General features: G+C 37.2%; 1 protein-coding gene across 24 annotated transcripts in view; it reads right to left on the reverse strand.

Moving 5' to 3' along the window:
* AFDN (afadin, adherens junction formation factor) overlaps positions 1-20,076 on the reverse strand; it is a 132,506-nt gene that overhangs the window by 87,853 nt on the left and 24,577 nt on the right. For 18 of the 24 annotated variants that reach the window (XR_007509841.1, XM_049830947.1, XM_049830945.1 and 15 more), the window contains exons 2-6: positions 7,652-7,847; positions 5,890-6,005; positions 4,213-4,376; positions 3,007-3,167; positions 1,836-1,993 (exon numbers count right to left, since the gene is read on the reverse strand). Coding sequence is in view for 23 of the 24 variants with exons in the window: in XM_049830947.1 (XP_049686904.1) it covers positions 1,836-1,993; positions 3,007-3,167; positions 4,213-4,376; positions 5,890-6,005; positions 7,652-7,847 (795 nt within the window). In the remaining variant the exon portion in view is untranslated. The remainder of the gene's footprint in view (positions 1-1,835; positions 1,994-3,006; positions 3,168-4,212; positions 4,377-5,889; positions 6,006-7,651; positions 7,848-20,076) is intronic. The other 6 variants (XM_049830946.1, XM_049830938.1, XM_049830961.1 and 3 more) reach the window with 1 other exon arrangement.

Raw genomic sequence — 20,076 nt, forward strand, 5'->3', positions numbered from 1 at the left:
TTCCAGCAGTGCTTTCCAGAAAACTAATTTAAATCAATTTGCTTCACAGCAGAGACTTTGGTAATCTTTCCCAAGATCAAAGCAACATTCCTTAGACTATTTTCTGCATTAAACATCCCCACACAAGATCAGAATACAAGGGGAGGTGACGGAGACCGCCACCACCACAACAATAACTTGCAAAAGTTTCCCTGGTAAGTTCAATCAGTTCAATAAATTCCCTAAAATATAAATATTTTGTAATATGTCATAATACCTTCTAACTCTGAACTAAACAGACTGATACAAAACTATCTTCCAAACTCAGTCACAATGTCTCTACTGTAGCCCACAGTTCTCTCAAACCAGCAGAAAAATGAGTGTGTCAAGTCAGAAGCCTATTTAGTAAGATCAATGACTGAGAATCAAGAATTTCATTCATAGAACCCACAATATTAAGATAATTGTCATAATTAAAGCTAGACATAAAAAAAATACTTCACAGCCAAAACTGAGAATCAATTTTTAATACACTGTGTCATTAAAAAAAACCCTATTACTTGCAAAATTATTCCCCTCTATAATAAAAATCTATGTAAAAAATTTTACGGTAGTGAAGTAAAATTAACTTGCACAGTTGGGTCCCCAGTTACAGGTTAATGAAGACAAAGATAAAATGCCCAGAATGTCATTAAGAATATGTCTACAACTAAGACAAAACTGTTTAAACAATAAAAACTAAGACTAGTTCACTGCTCCAAAACTACAAAAGCACTACCACCATACTGTTTCCTTATTAATAATCAGAACAACATTAGAGCAACATGTCAATTCCAAGCTAATTATATCACTAGAGGCTCTAAGCACAGCAAAAGTAGACACTAAGGTTACTCACAGATATCATAAAAAAACAAATCAGAAAGCAACTTTAAGACCACAGATATATCCACACCCTTCAGAGCAGCTAGAAAGTGCAGGGAATAGCAAATAATACAAGCTTCCTTACAGTGGCACTTTAAGCACTGGAAGGGGCAGGGGAAGAGAGTGCAATATGATGAGACACATTTTTCCCTTTCTTTCATCATTTTAAGGAGCAACAAATCCAAGTTTATTAGACAAGTAACAGACAGAAATGTAATCGAAGATTGGACTCAAACAAGGATCAAATGTTTTCAAGTCTCACTATTCTCCTTCAGAAGATGATATGGACAGAAGTTTGTAACTTTTAATCAGTACTGCCCATGGGACTTTTTGGTAAAGCCATACCTCTAAGAAACAGCAATGCTATACAATTCATTTAGATCTCCTAAAACAATTAAATTCTGAAAATAAGGCTAAGTTTCACTTAAATCTTTTCTGATGTGTAATGAGGGTAAGCTACAACTGAAAGGCATAAGGCAACAGCATATATGATACACCTTTTATAGTGCAGTTCATCTTGGCACTTTTGCCTCTGAGCAGATGCTCTTAGTTCAGGGGAATAGTTTTGTGCACACACAAATTTAGGTATCTGCAGGATTAACTATTAGTTTATGTATCTGTGAACCATAAGCACACTTAGTGGTATAAAGTCACTGTGCCAAATACAGAAATAGGTTACTTTCCTTATTCATGTTTATCTGTGTAGTAAGTAATAATTTAGCAAGATTGGAAGATTTAGGTTTTAAAAACAAAAAAAACCTGACAAATCACTTCAGAATTCCTGAGGCTGTTAAATTTAAAGCAAAAAAAAAAAAAAAAAAAAAAAAGAAGAGTCACAGAACTACCAAAGTCTTTCCATTTAGTTTTAAAGCTACTGCAAGGAACAAAATCAAATATGAAGCATGAGAAGATTGTGACTTTGTAATTTCACTTACACGAGCAATACAATAATCCTTGGGGTTTTCCTTCTCCAGACCATACTTTTCCAGCGCTTCAATAACTGCAAAGTCTGCAGTATCCGTAGTGGACAGCAGGATTGTCTTGTACGGTATATTTGGCTTTAAACTGTCTGCATAAATTCTCAGTGTCCCACCTTGGAAACAAAATTTAATAAACAATGCTGCCAGAGAATAAGAGACAGACTTGCCGTTTATTATATTTCTAATGGAATAGAAAAATGAACCCCTTCAGAAATAATGTAGTCAATCCACTAATACAAGAAAAGTTACATAACATCCCTGAAATAAATTTGTCTCCATCATTGTTAAAAACCTCCAGTGATGCTTTCCTAATTTCTCTAAGCAAATCTTTTCTCCAGTTTTTCACCATTCTTAATATTACCTGAAGTTAAAATGAAACAGTGACAATGCCTGGATGAAGAACTGACCTTTCCCATCTTGACAGCAGGTTTGTGCTGACCTTCAGGAATCTCCCCTCTCTTTAAAAAGCCCATTAAGATTTCCCTCAGGTGATGTTTTCTACATCTGTGACTCCTCCTTCAGTACTCCTCCATGGACGGAATACATCATTTGAGGTTTTATCAGTACTAACATGGCTTCATTCATTCATTTAACACTGATGTTTATACAACCACTGTTGTTGTATCCCCCAAGAACACGAAACACCTGATTATTGATATTCACAAGATATACCAGAATCCTTTGTGCAGACCTGAACAATCACTCCTTGCCATCCTATATTTGTGCTACTGGTTGCGTTTTTAGTCTCAGGTCATTCAGCTTGTTCTTAGCAAAATGCATGACATTTATTTCAGACGACTTCCTCAGCTTGTCGTTTTAGTAAGTCTAATCCTGTCCTTCCTTCTTTCCCAGTTTAGCACTGTTAGCAAGACCAATAAGCATATTCTCTCCCATCAATTTGCCCATCACTGAAAGCTTTGACTTGTGCTCATCACAGAATAGACTCCTGTGGAATCTTACCTCTACAAATCCTTCATTGTAACACCATAGATAAATTAGCCATGAAGTACAAAGAATGTTGGAGAAAGCAGAAGTTAAGTCAAATTTATGGGAGTTGCTGGCCTTAAAAATACCTTCTCAGTGAAGATTTTACTGTTTACGACTTAACCAAAAGAAATCTAAGTACCTGAGTCTGGTCTGCCATCAGAACTGCGGAATTCCTGCATTCTTTTCTCTAGCTTTTGCTGTCGCCGCCGTTTCATAACCACCTCGGGATTGGATATTGTGCGAGTGAAGCTGGTCTCAGGCATATCTTTGTAAACCTCAGCTGCAAGGCGAGAATTCTCACTGTGAAGTTAGTTGAAATAAAAAGAAAAAATTGTCATTAATGGCTTAAAACACACATATCCTCATCACTTCATAAAGGACAAAAGGATAGTAGAGTCCATATACACAGAAGATCAATTAAATTATTGCAAGATGGTTTCTACAAGAACTTCACTTTTGCTAGGATTAACACTGTTCATGTACCCATGCTCACCTGAAATAGACAATAACCAATTTAAGTACTGATGGTTGCTAGTTTTCAAAGGAAAAAAAGGGGCCCTCTACCTCGGGGGGGGGGGGGGGGAGGGGGGGAAGGCATTAAAGAAACTTTACATTATACCCCCAACTTTAATCCGATTTACAATACTGCAAATCATACGGAAGTAGAGTTAGCATGTGTTTGTAGCGCATGCTTTTTCTTTTGCTAATGCAATTAAATACAATTCTATTTTAATTTTAAAAAATTAAGATCAAGCTAAATAACAGCACAGAATACTGGAAAGATCATGCTGGTATCTGAAGAACATTACAAACATATCCATGCAGAGCAGTACTACCTATATGAAAACCAACCATGAACTCAAAAAAGAGAAAAATAAATAAATGAAATCATAGAATCATTTAGGTTGGAAAAGACCTTCAAGATCATCAAGTCCAACCATCAACCATGCCCACTAAACTATGTTCTGAAATTGAGCTGAGCAGCTAAATTCTCTATTATATGTCAACCTGTCAACTAATTTCTTTCATCTCTGAGAATCTCTTATCAATTAATAAGTTTTCATCATACATTTTCTTTCTGAGTATATCCAACATTAATGATTTTTTTTCCTGGTGTATTACATATGAAACCTACAGAAACGTTTAAAAAGTTTAAAAACAAACCTTGCAGTAAAATCTACATACAAACCACAGAAATTGCGATCGCATATTTTGGGTTATGATGCTATTGCACCCACGTCAACTACTTACTTTTGAAAGAAACAGCAACTTATTTGGTAGAGAAGGGGAAACCTTTAAAGTTAAATGTAGGTTATATGAACTGATCACAGTTTAAAACACTTACATATCATCCCCATGAAGAAGCCTATCATCTTTATCTGATGCTTGTCGCAACGCCTCTTTTTCACGCCTCTTTTTTTCTTTTTTTTCTTTTTTTGAGAGAGTTCGTTTGAAATTCTGAATTACTCCCTCTTTTTCTTGTTTTTCGGGGCCATTACTCTGCGCCTTCTGAAATAAATGAGTTTAAAAAAAAACTTCCATCAATTTTAGTCCAATGAAAAGTTAGTATTGGTTTTAACTTTCCAGATAAGTCTGATTAAGACATAGTATCACTAACACAAAACCGATATTACAGGCAACAATACTCCATTACACAGGGATGGGACTAATACTCTCCGGAATAACACAGAAGGTGAAAATAATTTCATATTCCAAAGCAGGTATGAACATTAAACATCTTGTACTCAAGACAGCAAAGAAACAGCAGAAGTCTACTTGAATAATGCCTACTATCTACTTAGCCTCAAAGATTAACTGAAGGCTGCAAAACAAATTTCTGCCTCCCAGTAAAAATACTTCACAAAACAACACTGCGCTTAATCTGTTTAAGACAACTGTGTTGGAGCATCAGATAAGAATAAACTGCAGAAGGAAAAAACATTATAGGGGACATTTCCCCTATGGTGTATTTTTCTAAGTTGTCCTTCCAGTGTTCTCTTCTCCAATTCCTGCTCCTTGCAGACACAAGATACCTGTACTCCTAGGCTCATTTGCCTTCTGTAGAGAAAATAATGGAAGATGAGAGAAAGAAGATGCAGGTTTTTTTACTTCTATCAGGAAGTGAAGAACACAGAGAAGGAAGATTGAAGATTACTTAATTCAATGAATAGGAATAGCAAGTCTGGTAGATGTAGGGCAAGACATCATTAATTTTCTCTCCCCACCTCGAACATGGATGTATCCTGTAGTCAAAAGTATAGTGTAAGAATAGCTCATGTACCTATACCCAAAATACCTTTAAAATTAACAAGCTCTAATTCCAAGAGCAAAAGAAATTTAGTGCTGAGCCCAAGATGAAAGACTTGTCTGAATATAGCCCACACTGAACAGTATGTTTTCCGTAGCTATAAGCATCCAAGTTAGATATTATATATATAATTATATGACTTCATAAGCCAAAGTCTGATCTAATTTAATGTTTAAATAAGTAATATAAAAAAAAGCTTTTCTATGGCTGATGTTCATATGTCCCTCATTTTGCATTTGGAAAGAAAAAAAAAACAACCAAAACCACATATCCCCAAAAGGAAACTGTCTCCCATCAGTTTTGTTAAGAAACAGTGTTACCTAGGGAGTAACAATTTTTTGTTATTTAACTCCCTCTGCCATCCCCTTTTAAAGGTTCTGCAACCTCCGAGGTGTTTGGCATCATATGCTATTTGAGGAAATTCTTAATTCGTCAAATTAGAACAAAGCAAGCTCTAAGTTCTCTGGGCATTACATGCTCCAGTACTAGGCAGCTACATGGATCAAAGCACCACAAGCCATCTGAAAGATCAGAATAATGCTGTGTTGCAAAGATGCATTTTAAGTATTTAAAAAGACTTGCTCCAGATATCAAAGGTCAGCAGCAGCAGTTGTTTTCAGGAATTAGAAAAGTAGAAATTATGTTTTGCTATATAAGCAAGTCCCACACATTTCAAAACTGCTGTTACCACTAGCATATGCCTTAAAGACTCACCTTTGGAGGAAGCGTATCATTTTCATTCTTGAGAACAAATCTTCCCTCTCGATCATCTTTGTTCCAGTTTAATTGTACAACAAGAGGCTTCTCATCTACATCTAATCTTCTTTCTTCTTCAAAAAATGAAAAGCGGTAACAGTTATTTGGCACCTCAAGAGCAAAGATACTAAAAAACAAGTTATGCTGTTAAAAAACCAAAAGGTTTGCTGAACAGTACACATTGGTTGATGTTTCCCTGTTAAGTATAGGGACAGAAAGCCTGGGGAGGTAGAAGTACATCTCCTTTCCAGCAACCAGCCTAAGTGTATTCCCTCTGTCTAGATAAGCTAAAGGTCCACATAAAGTAGCGTTGCATACCTCCTCTGTCAGAATTAAGTCTGGGAACACAAGATTATCACTCAGGAGGAAAAGTTACATCTACAGTTATAATGTTTCAAACTTTATAACTTCATGAGGCTTCCAAATACTCATTTTCCTTATTTTAAATTTAACCAGTCTGATTGTGGCCCAAGAACTACTATTCTGGAAAGACTACACAAAAATAAACCAGATTACAAAATTATATAAAAAAAATCCATTATGCACATATACTAGACAAAACTTCATTTAGTGTATTTAGTGTATTATATCTATTTCAAGTATATGAAAAAATCTGAGTGTGGTTAAAAATATTAAACAAGTTTTGCCATTTGATCTCCCTTCTAGAAGTAGGAGACAGCACATATGCATAGCAAGACAATGATGTCTTTGCAGCTACAGTATACTTAATGAGAAACATGCCTATTGAATGAGGTGCCACTCTTATGAGCCACATTTTAAACATCAGAAACTTGCTCTGCAAAGGAAACCATTTCATTGTGACTACAGGTACAGTGCTAACAGACTTTTAAAGAAACCTAAAGCAGAAAAAACACATACTATTCATTGCTTAAATTAGTGATGACACATGCACTTTTCCCTAATCCCATATAATTCACATCGTCATCATTCGTAGACCATGAAAAGCGACACATATCCCCATAAATTTCCCTTCTTTATCTCAAATTATTTTCAGTCTTTCAAAAGCAGAATTTAGGTAGTTAAACCAGTTGTGTAAGCTTCCAAAGTACAAAAAAAAAGAAAAAGCACAACAAAAAGCTCGTTTCTCCTATTCCTGTCTCCACCACCACCACACACACTACCACCTTCCAACTTGAAGCCTTCTACTGGCGTGGAGAGACACAAATGCTAGCAGCATCAAAAGGATATTTATATATCCAAGTTCTTCACAGGTAATGTGATAGGATCTGTTTAAGAAACACAGTGGCTTCAAACAGTACTATGTTGAACCTCCCCCAATTTAGCAGTAAAGGAACATGCATTATAGGCTACCTGTCAAAGGCCCACAACATGAAAAAGCTTGAGGATGTACTCTTAAGCGCTCCAATTTAACACTCCTGTTCTTCCATTATAAATTTAGTCTTTACCTCCTAGTCCCAAAAATAGCAACTGTGTCACAAATGTCAATAAATTAACAGGATGTCAAGTATAGCATTTACTAGATCATAATCTAAACTTATATAAACTGCAGGCCTGATATGCATACTTACGTTTTGAAATACCACCACCCTACATAACAGTTAGTAGCAACGTACTTCGGAACAAAAAAAACAAAGTCTTACGTGGTTCAGAAGCTGGGGGCAAACCTAAAGATATTTTGGTGGGGGGCGGATAGGAAACTGGCATGGATGCAGGACAGACTTCGTGAATAAATACTAACCTCCGCTGACATGCACCTCATAAAGTGAGTATTTAGGGGACGACAACATTCGCATGTCTGGTCGAAACTTCTCTGCAAGAGTTTCTATCACATCTTGAGTTGTGGCAGTACTAGAGACACGGATACATTTTGTTGCAAAATTTCCAGCTGCTTTGTCTTGAAAGTAGAATCTCATTACGCCATGAAACTCCAGATCCTGTAAAGAAATAAAAATACAAATCTGAGTGGTGGCTAATGGTTATAAAGTTCAGAGTTCTTATATTTTCATAATACATTTGTAACTAATAAATAATAAAAGACATTCAAATATTGCACCGATTTTCAAAATTTTGAGGACAGTAGAATTTACTAACTAGGACACCATAAACTTGAAGTAACAACTTCTTCTTGCGGAATATCCTTAAGTACTCTATATTACTGGAAATATTTGAAACTTGAATCTTTTAAGTATTCAGATTTACAGCTATTGTCAGGTTTACCTGAAGGAGAATTAATAAAAGCTTTTTTTTTTTTTTTTTTAAACCCAGAAATGCATCTTGAGACTGCTCTCGATATGTTTTCTTACCCAGAGCAGGCCCCTGTATCCCAAGTCCGCAAGACTGCAGGCTAAATATGCTCGAGAAACAGCAGCATGTCTCAAAGAAAACAGCTTTCCGTCACAGCAGTCCCGAGCATCACCTTTTCTCTTGTCCTTCCCCCCCCCCTTCATGCGCTCCTCTCTCTTATGTTGGCAGCTGTTTGAAACGGAAGAGAGCATGTTCAGGAAGCTAAATCATTTGTTTGTTTTATTTTATATTTTCAAAAAGGTTAGTCTTCAGTACAGCTCCCTGAACACTCGGGGGGACACACACGAAAAGCTCCAGTACCAACACAAGGTGAAAGGGAGGGAAGAAAGTGACTGCAACTGTTAACCAGATTGCTACACCACAGCTGCAACATCGATCGGTTCAAACTATTGTAAATTCACATCCTCAAGTATTTTCCTTAGCCATCAGAGTCCTGTCCTCCGCTCCAGCCTACCAAACTGCAGGAGGATACTGGCTGCTCATGCAACTCCATTACTGGTCTGAACACCCAACTCCAAATTCAGATTTTAGTTCCCCAGCAGCCTGCACCTGGCCAACTCCTGCTCCCTTGCACAAATCCCAGCACTCATGGGGCCCTGCACTCAGGGGGAAGGTTCAAGTGCCCTAGTTGACATTGTCAGGTTTACTCTGCAGTTTAATAACCATTGCTCCTGTCTTCGCTTTCCAGAGGCTTTGAAACAGATATATCCTCTGGTGTTGGGTACAGCTATAGATTTCATGCTAAGCACAGCCCTTTCCAGCACTACCTGATCACAGAAAACACATCGCAGTGTTTCTCTGAACAGCAAAGAACCCGAGATATTTACTGAAGCTACTCTATCATTCAGAAGACCATTGCAAAGGAAAAAAAAAAGCGTTAGAACCTACACCAAGACAAACATCTCAGTCACCTAGATATACACAGAAGTAAGCACTGCTCTTCCAGGGCACTCCCAAGCCTGTGCCAATACAGCAGTCAAATGCGTATGCACCACAGACCTCGACAAGGGCCCATTTTGTTTTATTGTCTGTTGTTACCCTAACAATTTGTAGAATTAATCATCCTGAGCCTAAATTGGTGTTCCCACAGGACTATCTATTGTACTCCCAAACTGGTGTTCCTTCCTGCAAGGAGTTACAGGTTCCACACGCCTCGCCTTCAGCTTAACTGCCACCTCCTCATCCACTCTGGACTTAACCGCAATTATTCAAAGGTAGGTCTCAGTTCTTCTACCCTGAATGCTTTTGTAGCAGTTACTACTCACCTCTGAAAAGCATCCTATCCACTTCATTTCTTGTCTTTAATTATCTATCTCTAATTATTAACTAATTATCCATACGAGGACTTACCCCTCTCATGCAGAAGGCTACCGAATGACTTCTGGAAATCCTACCCACCGTAGCAAACTGGAACTTCCTGACATGTATTCTCGTTAATTCCTTCAGTGAGCCCCAAAAGGTTTGAGGCACAACTTCTTTTCACAGAGCTCTGTTGACCTTTCCACAATCTGTTATAATTACCACGTGTCCATGAAGTCTGTGTGTTACTGTAGTTTCTAATCAGCAGAGACAACACTCTGAGTAAACATCCTTTTAATACTGGCCTCACACTGCATTTATATCCAATGACCTAAAGGTGTCTAAAGGAGTCATTATGTACCAGTTAGTAAAATTATTTCGTCCCTCACTTTCTATAGAGTCATTGGATGAACTCTGGTTCTAGCAACTTGCTTTCATGCTGTCCATTTGTCCTCTAAACTCTTTAACAAATTCTGATTTGAGAGGGTTCCTCTGATGAGTTACCCATAAAAGCTTCTTGGCAGGGCAACCTTTCCAAGATTTTCAACAATGAACAGAGATGCAAAGCAAAGTTTTTCTGCTACTGCCTTATCTTCTCAAAGTTTCTTTTATAAAGTGATCATCCCACAGCCCCCGGGCTTGTGGCAGGTTTGCTACTACTAGTGTGCTGAAAGGCAGTTATTATTAAAGACTTTTCAAACTTTATTACTCAAATTCTTTTGTTCTAGCTTATGCTTCTATATTGTACTTGCCAGATTTTATATCCTTACAATTTTCCTCATTTGGGTACTACTTCAGCTTTCTAATAACTATCTTTACCTGGTGTCTTTGCCTGGTGTTCAGCCATGCCAGCTTCCTTTCACACTTCCCTTGATAGCTGGCATGCTTTTGGTCTGTACCTCCAGCGTGGCATCTTTAATTCTCAGCAGGCGGTAAGTACTTTGCTGCTAGTTGCCTCTTCTAGCTTTAAGAAGCTTCCCTAGTGTAGCTATGCTGTATTACCAATCAGGTTGGAAAATTGTGTAGTTCTTGCAACAAAAATGAATCTAAGAATGTTGTGATTCTAGCACAGAGAGCATTCTGGCAGGTAATATTTTGAGCCACATCCCACACCTTCTTTTGGACCGATTGAAATGGTTGCCTCTTGTGTAAATACTCCTTAACCATGATGTTTCACAAAACAGCCACAGCTACTTTTATAACCAACTTAAGGTTTTGATTCACTTGTCTGATGGTTGCAAAAGAAGATGACACATGAGCTTTCTGCAGAAGTGTCATGAAGCATAATCATATCCCATTTATAACATTTATTTCCATTTATACAAGGTTTTCCCCACCACTATCTCAAGGTACTGCTGAAGCAATAATTAAGAGAGAAAATGAGCACACAGCAAATCTCTTTTTTCAGGCATTATGTATTGTGCAAGTTCCTATACACAGGTAAGGTTCCAGTTCATTTTTGAATTATTTTTTTTTTTAAGAAGAGGAGATTATTTTACTGAGGACACATGCCACTTTCCATTAGCCATGCTCTTAATTCTATACTTTTTTTTATTTCTCTACAACAACATAGCAGAGATTCAAGAGCAAGGGAGTGCAACATAGATCCATTCAGAGAAGATCTAGAAAACAATTCAAAAAGCTCTCTAAACAACCATGGGTTTGTTATTATTTAAAGTTTTATTGCTAAAACTTATTTCTACTTCCAGACACACTTCCAGTGACAAAACTGCATTCTGAATATTAAAGATATGATATTAGTATAAAGCCAGTTCTGTTTTCCTTCTAGAAAAGCTGTAATGTGTTCTGAAGAATTATCACTTGAGTTTTGTTTCATTGCTTTGACAATCTGGATATGAAAACAACTGAATGCATTCACCACTGACTGTCCATTTCCCCGCCATCCTCACCTATGGCAGCTTCTCAAGCTGTGTCCCTACAGTCCATGACCCCCTCACCCCTGCTCAATTTTCCAAAGTTTCCTACTAAAAAAAAAAAAAAATAATAAAAAAAATAATAGAATGCACAACTGCATCACAATGCTTTACCACTTCCCAATATAAAGCTCTAGTTAGTGTAATGTTTCATTTCCCCTAAGTTCCAAACTGTTCCTTTGGGCATCACTAGAGTATTACAGTATTTAAATAAAAATGTTTGGTGATATGGAAGTAATTGGTTTCACATTTCAAAAAAAATAGGAAAACAGGAGACTACAAAAAAAAAAGCAACAGCCCCCCCCCCCCCCTTCTTCATTATTATTATATATCACATGTATGTTTGTCTGTATATATGTATCTCCAGTTCAAGACACATTTAACTTTCTGGCCACATGCTTAGTAGATCAATAACAGAGTGATCGATGCCACCACTCACCCTAAGACAACAAGGTAGGCATCACACTTAAATTTCCACTCTCCACTCTAACACTGCATTAAAATGTTTATTTTTCAGAGGTACATTTCATCCTCAAAAACTCACTCACTTCTGAACTTCTTTATGTCAAGACTGCCAAGTAGGTTCACTGCAGTTTATAACATGGACTTGTGTCAAGAGAAGAGGCTAAAGAATAAAAATCACTTGTCCTAAACCAAATAGATACACAAATATCTGTAACTGCCTAACATATATTTGGAAGTGGAGAAATCTCCCCAAAACATTTACAAATATCTTAAAACCATCTTTCTCTAAAAGATAAGAACTGCCATTTATAAACTACCAAAAAGAAGTTAAAATGTTTTCTGGATTTCAATTACATACTAATTACACAAGTGTATGAACACCCTTTTAAGTTCCTCTTGAGAGTTTATATGCATCATAAGCAATTTTAGCTTTCTCATCTAATCATATTTTAGATATTTTATGTATCTGCTGTGCAAGCCCATGGCTCCTTAAGTAGGAATGTAAAGATACAGAACAGTCCTCAGCTACACAAGTACAGCCAATTTTCACAAAATTTTAGTTCTGATCACCTAGACTGCAAAATACATTTTAAAGAGCACCTAGTGAAAGTCAGCTCTTTTTAAGCCTTTCAAATTATAAAGGCAATTTTCCTTAAATACAAAGCCTGATTATTCTTTTTTATCACTATCAGAAGAACTTAGTTTCCAAAAGTATACCCTACTCAAAAGAATGTTCCAACTTATGTAATGAAAAATTACGAGTTAACCATTGTTTCTTGGTTTTACAAACAAAAGGAAGTTGTATCACCTCTTCATTAGGCACAAAAAAAGAGATGATAAAAGCGCTTCAACTAGCTATGACTTTTTGTGTGAAGTCAATGACAGGCAGTAACTGTTTCAAAACCAACAGGTTAAATGTTCCAAAACTGTGTCTTCAGAAAAAGAAGAAAAAAAAAAAAAACCAAACAAAAAACCACAACACAACACACAGAAGCATCAGAATGGCACACTTGAAACAACACTTTCACAATACGAAAAGACTTCAAAATTCTACAAAATCTTGTGAAAAGCTTTGATGAAACATTCTTAGAAAACATCTGCATTTTCAGTGCTATCCACTTCCTCTGACATCCTCCTCGATGACCTCAGACCATCGTTAACTGAAAAAGAGCACTACAAAAGCAGGAAGCAAACAAACTTTAATATGTAACAGTCACACATATCACTTAAAACTGAAAATGTGACATACAAGTTTTCAAATCAATTATCATCAAAGTTTTCCATGAAGCTTCAGCAAAGTGATTCCTGTTTCTCAAAAGGGTTTGTTTCATCTTTAAATCTAGCTCCCAGTTACTTACTAGTAAGTAGGTATTTCTGCTTTAAAGCAGTGATCAGTAATAAGCAAGATAATCACTCATTCGAAGTTATGTTATACAGAAGTGCAAATAAGTAAAAGAGGCAGAGAATTGAGTCTCAAGCTTCCATCTCCAATTATGGAGGCTGGTTACATACACACATGAAAAGTATTAACAGTTATGGAAGACAGAGTTATTTAAAGCTTTGGTTATTTGAAAATCCCCACAGAAAACCAGCTCGCTCTCTTCCAATCAACCCATTCATTTTAGAGAAGAAGAACATAGTCAAGAAGGGATATGAAAAACAAGCAGAAAGAGATAAAAAGACTGCGCTGTAAGTGATGTTTGGAAAAAGCCTGCAATGTGACACAATGGGATTTGTAGTAGGGCAATCTGGACTTCCTGAAGAATCAGAGAGGCTTCTGCAAACAAAGCACTAATATCCAGGAGCAGTAATCCATAGCCATGCTCACATACAAGAAAGGGAACCCCTCCTTTAAAGTGTCAGAGGAGGTAATGAGAGAGTATTATCCCAATATGCAGAGCATAGCAATGAATGAGACCATCACTATTCCCACAAGCCAAGCAAACAATCCTTGCAGGCTTTTAAACTACTATCCCACCCATATCAATCAGAAAGCAATACATACGTCAATACTTAAGCATATTACACACTATCCATTTTGTAAACTATTCAATCTCTTGAGCAGTAGAGAATATACAAGTTTCCCTTCAGAAATCCTCATTTGTAACTCCTCCAAGAGCCTATCTTTGATCTCTTTTAGCTGCATTGATAACACTGTTTGCCTTGCAAGCAGCATTCTGCATGACTGCATCTAGAAAATACCGAAAACCAGCTTTAAGAATGTCACATCTTTCTTCCTGCCCCATTCAAATTCTACAGGCAAAAATCTACAGAAGACCAACTCCTAACTAAGCTGCAATTATTATTCAGGTACATGTACTTGTTGCTCAGGAGTTTTGCTAATAGAATATAAATCACAATAAACCAATCCACAGTGCAACAATTAGAATTAAAGCAAATACAAGTTGCTTTCAAATGAATTCAGGTCACAATATTGATATAACAGGTCAGCATAACAACAGTATTATCACTGCAGGATGTTCTGAAACATCCACATAACGCCTCTGTACCTGACCCATTGTCAGTCTACAGAGTAAAATGGAATTGCTTCCTTTGCCTCTCCAAAAGCCGTTAAGTATGCAACAAATCTGTGCAATTCTAATGAATATATGAATATTAAAAGAAAAAAAAGAAAAAAAAGAATTCCTACAAGATTTTAAAACTCAAGCATATTAAATCACTAAGGGAGTAGGCACTGAAATTACATGAGGGTCAGGTTTCTAGCATACGTTCCCAGCAGTGAATTCTCAACTTGAAACTAAAGGACAGACAATATTTTCGTGCACAGACTCTACAGCAAACTATTAAAAAGGAATTCCGAATAGTCTTAAAAAAAAAACCCCAAACAAAAACCAACCACACCTGTTAACTATTATAAACTGTTTTACATGTAGTGGAGAAAAGCAATGCTCTTGCTAAGCTACAGTTTTTCAGACTTCAAAAAGTGTAGCCTCAAGATTAATGATAGAATACGCTAAATGATTCCAAGAGAAAAGAGGAAAAACAATACAGATTAAAAAACTGCTCCTATAAACATCATTTTCATCAGCTTTATTTCTTCTTCCAAACCTTTGACACCTGGATCAACAAAGACTTTCTTCTACTACAGAATGACTCATTCTGCCACAACAATTTACACACACCATAATGTTGACAGAAGCAGGACCGACAGCTGAGCTTTCTATCAGCGAGAATTATCAATAACCCACAACACAAGGAGCATAGCTAAATGATATCCTCTCTATTTTCCTGAAGAAAACTACATCTTAGGAACCAGCCCCACTACAATATGAAACAAAGCCTCAAGATCAAAAACCAAGAGGTACTACAAACATTTTCATAATATAAACGTAATGCAATGAAGTCAGTGCAAAACCCACTGCAGTATGACAAATGCTACACAAATAAAATCTTAAACCAAGACCAAAATTCATGTCTATAACACACACCCTAAAAAGGATTTACTTTCATAAATGCAGCTTGAATGCCCATGTGACCTTTGACTTACCACTAACATAAATATTCTACTGTATACTTTATATGCATTCTCCCTGCTTCCCATTACCCATCTGCCCACGTAGCAAGACTGATAAATATAATAACTCTTGGCAAGAAACAAACATTACTGTAATCTTGAATATTTTCCTGGTGAAAATATTCACCTCACAGTTCACAGAATTAAACTCCAGAACAGACCCATCTACATAAGGTAGATGAACCAAAATATTTCCTATCTACTAAAAAAAAAAAAAAAAAAAAAAAAAAAAAAAAAAGTTGTTTTCAGACTTGTATTTTGCCAAACCCACCAGACTCGGTATGCAGCCATCAACCATGCTTCATGCTGAAAACACTTAAGTTTTCATAGCCTTCTACAAAAGACATTGTTGTACAAACAACATGAAGAGTCTTCTGGGAAGATTTACGACTCCAGAAGCAGCTACCATTAAATACCAACAAAAATCTGCCAAGGGTGCTCCCTGAAAGCATTATGGGCTTTTAACCTTCTAACTCTAATTTTCAAACCTACAGTAAATGTTTGGGAAAAAATCTTAACAGCACTTACAACATACAGCAATTGTCTGCCACCTGCAGGTTATTTTTTGTTAAACTGCGGTGGACAGCATCATTTAACCTTTCACAATTAAACCAGAGAAAATTTAATTGTTCTTACAAAATAAAATCTACAACAGTTAATTGAAAACCAAAAATATTTTCAACAATGAGCACTACCAACAGTTCTGTAACTATTTAATCATTCATTAAACTAGACTGCTTAAATTTGAAATGCAACCAATAAAGCTACAGGAGATTAAATCATATCCCTGATTAAATCAGAGCCCCCTTTATACACCGTATTGATGCTGATTCAACAGCCATTCAGTGACTCTCCCAATACCAGAACAGTGAGGATCTGGTAGTCTCTGTTGATAGATACTGTGAAAACATGACCCAAAAGAGTAATAATTAATTAATTAATTAGCAAAATTATTTGAGGGCTGTGACATGATGGGGGGGGAGGAAAAGTAATTGACACACATTTGGTCTATCAAAATACCCTGAAATTCTCTAACAACGAAACAGAGATACAGGCAAAGTAGAATCATATTTGAAACCAGGTAAAAAGCCAGTCAAACTAAAACGAAGCCTACTTTTAATTACTCCTGACAAACTTAAAAGTTGAGAGCAAAAGTAACAAACAGTGATGGCCCTCAAGAATACACCACTTACCTTTCATTTACCTACAACCTGTCACTGTTGCAGAACTAAGAACCGAATGCTTATAAACAACTCCAGAAAACTTAGGAAGAAAAACTAGAAGTACAGACAATCCACTACAGCTTCTTTCAGGTATGTCTTTAAAAAAGGATTTATTTAATCTGAATTCTTCATATTATTTACTGCATTAAAGACTGTTCCTTTTAAGTAGTCTGATTTGGAGGAAGAGGAACACATTATTACATCTACCTCAAACCAAAACAACAGGAAAATAGTAAAGGGGAGAATGAAAGCTCAGGCACTGCAAGTCTGGTTTTTCATTGGCATTGCTACTTGCCAACAACCTGCAGAGCTGCAACCCCTGTATTTAAACATCTTCAGGTGTCCATCAGGCCACAAAAAAGACTGCCCTTACTCACTTATACGTTAAAAGTGTAGGCACACAGTCACTTTAAAGCAGCAGAAACTCTAGCTGCTGCGAAAGCCCTTCTTCATACCAAGACACTTATTCCCACCTCCTCCCTTACGCCAGACACCAGCATCCTGCAGCTCTACAGCAACATGAATCAGGTTAACTGACTCGTAAGGTATTTTTTTTTCCCCAGTCCAGTCAACATGGAGGAAGCTGTCAGTACTAGTAGTTGGATGAAACTGTCCTTCCGCTGGCACCTTCTATTAACTTGAAGGAACCATGAAACAGCAACCTCTGCCAAGCTAGACACTCTATTCCCACTTCTGCACTAGCATCACTTTTGCTGATGCGCACATACCAGACCCCGCAGAGACTTTACAGCATTATAAGCCAGCAGATGCTTCTTTTTTTTGTTCCAGGCTATGCTGGCTTGGCATGCCGTGAAGTCTTTGCACAGGTCAGACAAGCACCAGACAGAAGGCCGCAGCAGAAATGCAGCGGCTCATCTATCCAACCTAATCTGACTGCTCTCACTTTCATACCTGCTGAACAGCATGGTAGCAGCAGCAGTGCGCCTGGTTGACTTGACAGCACCCAGGCAACACTTAATTGTATTTCTGTTTTCTCATGCAGTGTTTATACATTTCTGAAGGAACAGTTAAGAGTGTAACTGCGCAGCAATAAGCTGTTTCTACACACAGTGACAATCCCGCTTTCAAAGTAGAATTTTAAAGGTAGAGGCAAGCAGGTTTTCAAGGGTACATTTTGAATGTTGCACGGAAAACGCGAAGATCTTAATGGACATTTTTCAAGGGAAAAAGTAGTTCTAGCTCATCTATACAGTGGCATCATCATCAAAAAAGTTTTCTTGAGTATGCTGACACTGATAAGGTGGAACTGTGTCCTAGCAGAGACTGACAGTCCTGATGAGCTAGGTGGGGACTGCAGCCTACTACAGGAAGATCAAATATCTCAAATATTTTAAAGACTCATTCCACAAACACATGTCATTTAGAAAAATAAACAGATTTTTTTAAAGTCACAAACTAAAGTTTGGAATACTGTACTCTCAAGGGCATTTCCATAACAGGCATACTGCAAGAGCTGTTGGATACTGGAGTGACACGATAATTTCTCTACAATTTAAAGAAATGTTTCCTCTGTAATAAAACTTTGGTAAAGGAACTTATTATGCATAATCTTAAATCCATAAAAAATGACAGTACAGCTAGTTTTCAGATTAAGCAGTGAAACTACTAAAAACTGGAAAGATAGTTTTCACTCAAGAAGCAATAGATATCTCTAACAGAAATGCCGATCTACTTACAACAGAAAGCTGCATGACTGAAATGCATTTCCACCAGCAATCAAACTCATGAAGCCTGGTTTCTTGCGGCTGTCCTTCCCAAAGCCGATCACCGTTTTATTACAGGTGGCGCAAATCAAATTATTCCTAACATTTCCCTCCTACCTAGATCCTCTCATGTCCAGAAGTACACACCCTACATAGTGGAAACTAAATCAAGACTGATGTCTCGTCTCTATCTGACCACTTACTGCATCAACTTCACATTCCTGACATGGGCTGAAGGTTCAATCTAACAACCAACAGATCAATTAAAAACCAAATTTGACAAGATGGTACTCAGCGATAGGCTGACACCAACCAATACACAGAGCAGCTCAGAAACTACCCTCACTTCAACCACCTGACGTTGACCCAACAAAGTATTCATTTTTGTTTGCCATCCATATAACCTGCGTACTGGAAACATACAAAATAAACTCTCATTGCATGACAAAAAAAATGTGATGGCAACAATCTTTTAAATAAACAGCTGTCTGGATTAACTTCTTGTAATTAGCACTGCATTTTTACTATTTTAGTATCAGGCTTTAGTATGATGCAACAGGGTATCAAAAGAAACCATAAAAATGGGGTCATTTTTACATAATGCAACCAGGGGTCATGTCATGTATTTATTTTTCTGCTGACACAGGCAGGAAAGACTGACCCAACTTCTACTCTACAATGATGAACTTGATTGTGTTACGTTCGTTTCTCACTCCTGTGTGATGAGCTGGAATCTGCACCACACAGGGTTAAGACACCCAGCTACACTGACTGAACTAGAAAAACGCCGGTGCGATCCGATACTCTGCATGCAAGTGCTCTGGCAACCAGGCTAATTAGTCAGGAGTTTAAAGTAGGAATGCTAACAAGCCGAACAGGAAACAAGCACCTGATTCTCCTGGAGCAGACAAATTGCGGCAGGGAATCTACTTGAAAAAAACCCTAAAGACTTTACCAAAAAGAAAAAAACACCAAAAATTCCCCGAACAGCCAACCTCAAAACCAAACAACAAAAAAAAGAAAAATCAAAAACCCATACAACACCAAAATGTGCTTAAACCCTTACCTTAACACAAAATCTATTCTTGACTAGACAGAGTTCCCAAGTGTCCTGCTCTATCCTCTGAGATAGGGTGGGCCCACTTTAAAAACATTTTAAAAGGAGCAAAGTATTTACTTCTTTTCTGGTAGACCTTAGGGTAGCTATGGATATGAAGAATTATACAGCCAAACAAAATGTAAGAGGATGCTATCTGCCAACATGCAAAACTGGCAGGCCGACAAGGGATTATTGTGCAAGTAAATTTGGGAAGAAAGGGTCCCAAACGCAAAAAACCCTCTCAATCTGTATTCTCTTTTTTATGGCACTGTTAAGAGCTCACTGCCAAACCGACATTGCTAAAGGTTTTATAGCAGGTCAAGACCTTGCCAAAAAGCAATGTGATAGCACAGGAATTGCACCGGACTGTTGCCAGCTTCATTAACCTTATTGCCCGTTTTACTACCTCAAGAGACACTAATGTGCAACATTTAAATTCGTTCCAGTTGCACAATTATTGTCACACTGTTTCGGAATTTGGTGTACTATCATTAAATTCATACATTCCAGATCATATTGATTCAAATTCAACATTTGACTGGATTTCAGAAAGTTATTTTCCAAGTAAATTAGGTTAGTT

Source organism: Accipiter gentilis, chromosome 28 (assembly GCF_929443795.1).
Source record: "Accipiter gentilis chromosome 28, bAccGen1.1, whole genome shotgun sequence".
Taxonomy (NCBI): Eukaryota; Metazoa; Chordata; class Aves; order Accipitriformes; family Accipitridae; genus Astur; species Astur gentilis.